The 7,977-nt window shown below is 39.3% G+C and overlaps 1 protein-coding gene, 1 long non-coding RNA gene and 1 pseudogene across 2 annotated transcripts in view; 1 reads left to right on the top strand and 2 right to left on the bottom strand.

The window, feature by feature from the left end:
• The window catches only part of WDR49 (WD repeat domain 49), a 160,057-nt gene that overhangs the window by 106,874 nt on the left and 45,206 nt on the right, over positions 1-7,977 (top strand). The window contains exons 12-14 of the mRNA XM_014588502.2: positions 1,078-1,242; positions 3,592-3,779; positions 5,105-5,302. Of these exons, the coding sequence (XP_014443988.1) occupies positions 1,078-1,242; positions 3,592-3,779; positions 5,105-5,302 (551 nt within the window). The remainder of the gene's footprint in view (positions 1-1,077; positions 1,243-3,591; positions 3,780-5,104; positions 5,303-7,977) is intronic.
• The window catches only part of LOC106735046 (uncharacterized), a 13,425-nt gene continuing 7,523 nt past the window's right edge, over positions 2,076-7,977 (bottom strand). The window contains exons 2-3 of the long non-coding RNA XR_001370479.1: positions 3,491-3,610; positions 2,076-2,196 (exon numbers count right to left, since the gene is read on the bottom strand). This is a non-coding gene — a long non-coding RNA (uncharacterized LOC106735046). The remainder of the gene's footprint in view (positions 2,197-3,490; positions 3,611-7,977) is intronic.
• LOC106735045 (ubiquitin-40S ribosomal protein S27a pseudogene) lies at positions 4,370-4,934 on the bottom strand (annotated as a pseudogene).

The following is a 7,977-nucleotide window of genomic DNA, read 5'->3' on the forward strand; positions in this document are numbered from 1 at the left end:
TTTCCCTACGTTTAGTTTCCTTAGTTGCTAAAGGTTTTTCCTTAGATGAGTTTGTTTGTGTTATGAATATGTCATTCCTCATGACCCAGTGAGGTTCAATGGTCTTCAATGGATAAAGTCAGAGAGGCCAAATTGGACCTAAACACAGCAGTAATCATCAGTTTCAGTTTTTTAGGTGAAAAGCTGAGGAAGTAATGTAAGAAAGTAAATATGTAAGAGATTTTTTGGGCTACTTGGCTGTAGATACAAAGCTCTGACCAGTTTTACATGTAAGAGCTAATGAGTAGCTTTCATCTGAACCTTCCCTGGAGAGGGACCTTCTGCATTTCTGCCTCTTCCTCTACACTGGCCTTCTGGAAAGCACCGTGTTGTTCTTAGAGCAACTGAACTGTGGCTCCTGTTAAGGACACAAAGAAACAAGGGAGAGGAAAGTAAATAATGTCAAATTTTAAAGACATGATGAGCACGGCCATTGATTTCTTGTTTCAAAATTTTGAAGATACCACTGTATAAATTTTTATAACACTGTGCAGACTATTCCTAGATTCTGAAATGAATATTCTCAGTATTCATTAGCATGGCCTGGAGATGGTGAGTAAGATAATTAAAGTACCGTTAGGAATGTCCTCCGCAGGGTAACTCACTAACAAATAGCAGTGCTAAAAAATGATCATTTAAATATATTTAAATAGTCATTAGATCTCATCTTCATTATACTATTTATAAGATTAATATGACTGATTAGATGTCATGATATTAGAATCATATTTGTCTTGAGTATATCGAGATCTCTGAGATGTTAGCAGTGACTATAGTATGAAGAAGCCTCTATTACTTCATATCAAGGGAAAACACAGTGTGTAAGGAATATGCAAAATGAAAATGAAACCAAGCAATCCAAATTGGGGTTGAAGAAGAGAATAGCAGAAGAAAGTCTGGGGAACTTCCAGAGTCTACTGTGAAATTTGAAGGAATCACCTGAGACAGTGTGGAGATGGCCTGTCGTTTTTCAGAGGTACTAGTCAGAAAAGTAGACATTTTGGTTCATTATGATCCCTGGCTTTGTCTCCACCACAGATACAGGATCTCTAAAGCTTCTCAGCGCTGGGAGGAGCCAATCTACCCATCCCATAGCAGACCAGGCTACCTTAGGAGCCTGCACCTTTAAGACTGACACTGAGGGCAAAAATGCTGTTATGAAACTTTGCTTCCTTGAAGCAAGAAAAAACGTTGCATTGACAGGTAAAATGCATATTTATATTGTAAAGTATTGGAAAAAGGGGCAACAAAAGAAGTGCAATCTATTTCTATTTAGATCCGTAATTGCCACTATTCTATTTAGATTAGCTAACAAGTCTGTACGGGGTCATGGCAGGCCACAGCTATGGGAAAAGAAGTTGAGGTTAAGAAACTAGGAGCCGGACTAGATCCCACTACCGGTCACTCAGTGCTATATATGTCAAGATCAGCGTAAGAAAAGTTCTGCCAATCTATTTGATATGGGCAACAATTGGAATTGGTACTTCAACCATGGCATGTACAGGTTTTAGAAGGGTAAAGGGCACAGCAATAAAAACCCACTGCAAATAGATGCACCAAACCGCCCATGCTCATACGAGAGAAGAGTAGAGTTTGAGGCTGACTGTTCAGGAACATGGGATAAAAATGGACTGGGAGAAAGTATGAAGAGCTTGCAGATTGGGGGCAAAAGCAAAATTTGAAGCTCATCCTAGGACAAGAGTTGCCTGCTCTCTGTCTTGATTTTTCCCCTGGTTGTGTTTTGAGTGCTTTTATCAGTGGTGCACGCTTTTCAGAGTAAGTCAGAATCCTGGTTCCATCTGCTGAGATAGCACACTAACATTGGTGCTGCCATGTGACTTACTGTAGGAGCTGATATATACATGAAATAACCACTTGTTTAATTTTCCCTCTTCGCAATGGCTATATTAGCCTGGTATTGATCTACCCAACCCCTTACCACCACCACCCTAAAAAAATCAAATTTTGAGAGATTCTGTGGTACATACCTTGAATGGTTCGAATCCCAGCCCAGTCAGCCTGAAACATGTCGGACATAGGCACAAGTGCTGGGATCCCTTGGGCTGGAAAACTGGAGGAAGGGGTAGCGGTATGGCCGAGTCTGTAGAGGGTCCTCATCTTTGTTTCTCTCTTACTCTCACATGTGCATGCATTCTTCTGTAAGTAAAGGGAAAAAAAAAGTCTACTTTTGAGAAAAATATCTACTTTTTTGAAATTTTCATCAAAAATAAGAATTGTATGTTAGAAGTATTTTTCTAACATGAGAATCTAGATTGACATATAGATATATTATGTTTGAAGAAAGAAATGTATCTGAACTACGGTTTCAAAATATTTTCTTTCTTCTATTCTATTTGCATATGAGACTCCTGCATAGCTTGTGGGTAAAACGTTCATCATTAAGGATCAATAAAGGTACACCATAGTTTTAGAAAATTTGTGAGGTATTTAGCATAGACTTTGGAACAGATTCTAAAACGTCTGTTTTCTAGAATTCATTATGTGAACTATTTCCCTGAAATTACTCTCATTTCCTCAACATGACTTCTTTTTAATGTTATCAGTACTCCCAAACTGTTTCCACTGAAGCAGCTACATGCCATTATTTCTACCTTAAACGGATATGACTGTTAATTGCCAGGATATTTGTGAAGCAAGTTGAAAGTTATCTACGGATTTATCAAATAATAGGAACTTTGCTACAGAAGAATAATTTCAGCAAAGAGCTTCTGCAAAGCATATAAAAATAGAAAATTAAAATGTTAGTTCTAGGCCTACTCACCCAAAAAGGCTTCTGTAAGGGCTTATAATAAATTCTTTTAAAATACATTTAAAAACAAGTTCATGAGGAGAATTTTAAGCTTGCTGCTGGATAGAGAAGTCATTAGCTGTACTGTTATCATTGCATCCATGCACCTGTGCAAGGGGCCTTTCCTTCTTCCGGGTATGTGTCCCACGAATTATTAGAGAAGAAAGGTTTTAATCAGAATATTAGCATAATGTTGAAATTAATAATTTATAAGTTTATTTGAAGAAACACACCAACAAAGCCTAACTTTAAAAGCCCACATAACAGCAGGATAATGCATGAAGGAGAGGGAACTAAAATTAATGGAATGGAGCCAGCAGGTGGTGTGGTGGTTAAGGAACTGGACTCCCACATGGCTGACCATGGTTTGAGTCTTGGACCTGGCAGCTTGCCTTCTCACTTTCCCTCTGTCTCTCTCTGCGAAGTACATGTGCTCTATAGCAAGTTAAAAAGAATAATAGTACATCAAATTAAATGAATAATTCTTCGAAAAAATAAAATGGAATAAAATGAACTGGGACAGCTTATATCTTCCATCTCATTTAATAACCAACACAAACAGTGAGGTTATTATACTATTATCTCCATTTTATACTTGAGGGACTCGGCATGCTGCTGCGAATTGATCTCAGGGCTACTCACCTCTCTAATATCATATGCTTTTCACAGGCAAGCCAACCACTGGAGATGTTTCTGGTATTCATTGTTACAGTTTCCTCATTAGGTTTTCCGTTGCTCGGTAGGAGGCGCTAACTTGGTGTCCTGTGGGGGATCAGGCTATGTCAGATTCTGGGATACGGTTAAGAAACAACTTCTGGCTGAATTTGTGGCTCATGGTGGAACTGGACCCATTATAATGTGTACTGATAAACTGAATCGATACCTCATGACAGGAGATCTTGATGGATGGCTGAAAATCTGGAATATAGAGGTAACTAGACAAAAATTCTTACATCGTTTTTAGTCCCTTTCTTTTTTTTACAGAGAATAATGAATCAGGTCTTGTCTGTTTCTTAGATAAAGGAAAAATTGTTCACTTGGAGTATTTGAAGTAAAACATTTACATGAATTGAACAGAGAATTCTTTTCAATAATTGATAGTGATAACTGCATTTTTCTCAATATTGGAAAACCCTTAAAATATAGTCAGGTCAATCACCCAATTCAGAAATGCAGCATTGTCAGTAGGTAATGCACTGTTGTTTGAACGTAAATAATCAGGATACACTTTATTTGAAATGAGATTGCACGCAACATCTAAATAGAACACTGATCCTTCATCTAACTTGTTGCCATCTTGAGTTAGTTTGGGATTTGCGGACCACTCATTACCTGCTCAACTTTTTAATAATACAAACTTGTATTATATATGCCTGCTGTTACATGATACCAGCAGATCTTACTCTTCATCTTTTTCTACCTACCTCCTACCCTTCTTTCTTTCTTTCTACTTCCCAAGTCAGTCAGTTAAGCCAGTTAGAAACTTCTTGTTAAAACCTCAATACCATTTTTCTTTCTTTCTTTTTTTTTTTTTTAAAGGTTAGTTCCTTTCTTTTATTAACTCATAAACAATTACTTGTCTTCTGGTTTGTTGAAACAGTAAGTCAGACAACATTTGCCACAATAATGTCTGTCAAAATGGCTGGCCATAAAATCCCCAGCACCACATTCATCTGAAGGGCACTCCCAACGAAGGCGGCTAATTTTGCCATTTTCATCCACCTTATAGTATTTCAGGACAGCCAGTTTGACCTTCTTTCTCTTATGCTTATTCTTCTTGGGAGTGGTGTAAGACTTCTTCTTTCTTTTCTTAGCACCACCATGGAGTCTCAACACAAGATGAAGCATGGACTCCTTTTGGATGTTGTAGTCAGACAAAGTACGCCCATCTTCCAACTGTTTGCCAGCAAAAATCAGTCTTTGCTGATCAGGAGGAATTCCTTCCTTATCCTGGATTTTGGCTTTTACATTTTCTATTGTATCCGACGGTTCAACCTCGAGGGTGATGGTCTTCCCTGTGAGGGTTTTTACGAAAATCTGCATCTTGGTGGCGATCCCACCACAGATGGCGGATCGGAAAGGACAATACCATTTTTCTGACCTCTGCTGTCATGAACTTTCTTGTATGTAGGATTATAGATTACTATTCCCAAAGGGATCTTTTAAACATTACCATTTGGGGGATTAGGAAAATGTGAATTCCTGTAATCACTTAACATTTGGAATTTTTAGAGTTTCGTATCTCTTTTTATTCAGGAGTACTGTCTTAATTCCAGTAAAAGCAAAATCACACAGGCTCCCGTGCTGGTCCGGTCCTTCCAACCTCACGAGGACCGGATAAGTTCCTTAGAGACGTGCGAGCTGAGTGGCCGTTTGCTGATTATCTCCTCTTCTGCAGACTGCAGCATTTGTGTGACAGGTGTTGGCGATTCTCCTGTGTGGACCTTTGGGCAGGTAGAAATATTGCTTCATTACTATTCTAGTATTTACTTGACATTTAGTATGAACCCGGGCTGATTTCCATTTGAATCTCGTTGGCTGTTTAACATTCATCAGTCATGAAAGAACTGACGTCAATTTCTCAGCTGTAGCTCCAGGCCTCTCTTGTCCTGTTTGCCACTAACCATGACAGTTTCATCAAGTGGGAGACACCAGCAACGTGGGGAGGCAGTGGTTCTGCACAACCCAAAATAGTCTAGGATTTCTGAGAAAAATGTCTCCTCAGAAATAAGTGAATTCTCCCAAATTCAAAATTGTGTAAAAATACAACGTGGATAAAATTAAAATGCTATTATTGGGGCCAGCAGGTGGCATGGTGGTGAAGGTGCTGGACTCCCACATGGCCAACAGTGGTTTGAGTCCCAGACCTGGCAACTTGCTTTCTCACTTCCTCTCTTTCTCTCTCTCTCTGGTCAAATTTAATAATAAATAAATAAAATATTATTGAACAAATGTATAACTATTACAGTCAAGTAACTATCAAAGCAATAATCAAATATAGAAAATTTTAGGAAAAAAGAACAGTTGTTCCTATTCATCATCTGGTTTACTTTTACTAAATAATAAGAGGTCATATTTCTTGATTTTTTTTCTAGGTACTTGGGACCCTGTTCTAAAATTTTTAGATGAGTTATTTTATTTAAACTTCACAATTAATTGCCCAACCTATGAGAGAGGAACTCACATTATTTCCATTTTACAGATGATGAAAAAGAGGCACAGAGTTTGTCAGCACACTATCTGAGCTCACACAGGCTGATGACAGTGGCGTTTGGCTTTTAACAAGTGGCCTCATGTTAGATTCCATGTTTTTGACACTTTCTTACCAGGAAACTGAGCTCTGACTTATTTATGCCTATGAAATAGAATGCAGATGGAGGTATGAAAAAAAGAAACATTAGCTCACATTTTTCCCTTCTTTTTTCTTTTTGTTTTCATGGAAACTCTGCTCCTATTCCAGAGGTGCCTTTAAGGACCGAAGTTTGTGTTGGGTTTCTGTTCAGGTCATTGGAACGTGGGGGTGTGAGTTGAAGCTGGCCTCAATTTCTGTTGGATCAGCTTCTTTCCGGTAGCCTCAGGTGCCACGCTCACGTGCGAGGGTGTGGAGAACCTCTGTGTTGGTTTGCTGTGGCTGTATTTGTGAAACAGCATTGACGATATCAACTGTGTCAAAAGAGTTCTGTGTAAACCTTCAGGACATAGAGGTTGATGGTAAATCGGAAATAATCTGGGGAGGCTGGCCCATGTTTGGCTAAGCAATGTGGGAGTCTCAAAGGAACATACAAAACTGTGTCTGTCTCTTCTGCTCTGTCAATAAGGCACCTGCCAGACTTTTCTCAGTCTGGAAGACCAGGGACTGTGTGGAAACTCAAATGGGTGTGTGGGTAGGTGTGGGTGAGACAGAAGGGGCACAGCCTGCAGTCTGAACAGAGAGGAGTTGGAAGCCTGCTTCTGACAACCGAAGAAGTGTTCGATGAAATGCTGGTACTGCTCCATGACTGCATGGGCTCTGGTGAGCCGAGGTGGTGACTTGAATGACAGGGAAGAAAACAGGATCCTCAAGTGGATGACATCTGGAGTGTGAGTCTCATGGACAGGGTTGAAGGAAAAAAAAAAAAAAAAAAGACCGTTCAACTATAAGTGCTATATAAACTGTCCACCAAACCCCATCTGCAGTTCGATTTTTATTAAGAAGTGTCTGCTAGCTCAACTGTTCAGTTTTATGTATTTTATATTTTTTATGAGCTGTTTTTAAAGTCTCTTGTTGGTATGAAGGACTTCCATGCCCCACAGCCTGCATGAGAATAGCTTTATTTTTATTTATTTATTTATTTTTCTGTTCAGGATAGAAAAAAGGGCCAGGTCAGTTTTAGAAACTAATGGTTGTCAAAGTTGCAGACAGCTGAATTTTCTAGTCACTTCTGCTTGAGTTTTCTTTGTTTTATTAGGATTTAATTTTATCAAGTAAATATAGATCTCCTGAATATGGGTACTGCTAACTTCAAGGGGCATAGGAAAAGGGAGGTGAGAGAAAGGAAGAGAAAGGAAGGAGAAAATGTGATTAAATTATACTGGAAATTAAATTAAATTAAATTATACTGAGTGCCCTGCTCATGGTGTGTAAGAAGAGGTTCCTTTTTTTGGGGGAAAGGTTTTTGCTATAGAGCACGTGCGCTCACCAGAAACACAGAGAGAGACAGAGAGACAGAAAGCGAGGAATCACCCCCTAGGGGGATGGCCATGCTGCAATTCCTTCTCTTCCATTCTCCTCTCAGGATCTTGGGCACGCAAACACACACACGCCCAGCCTGAGTTTAAGCCACCAGGTCGAGGACTCGAACCGTGGTCAATTACATGGGAGTCCAGCAACATAGCCATTATGCTAACTGCTGGTCCCAAAAAGAGGTTCCTTTTTAGTAGATGTAACAGAGAGTTGTGGAAGGTGGGTGGAAACACACTGGGAGGAAGGGACTCCATATGCTTAGGTTCAGAACAACTTAGGCTGGACAAATTAGATTTGTCCAATGGAGTGATTTTTGTTTTTTTGTCCTACATTTGACTGTTGCAAGTCTTTTAGTTGAATTACTATTGGTCTTGTAGTCATAAAACAATAGTAGGAGAAGCAGGAA

The sequence above is a fragment of the Tupaia chinensis genome, unplaced genomic scaffold, assembly GCF_000334495.1.
Source record: "Tupaia chinensis unplaced genomic scaffold, TupChi_1.0 Scaffold000281_1, whole genome shotgun sequence".
NCBI classification, from domain to species: Eukaryota; Metazoa; Chordata; class Mammalia; order Scandentia; family Tupaiidae; genus Tupaia; species Tupaia belangeri.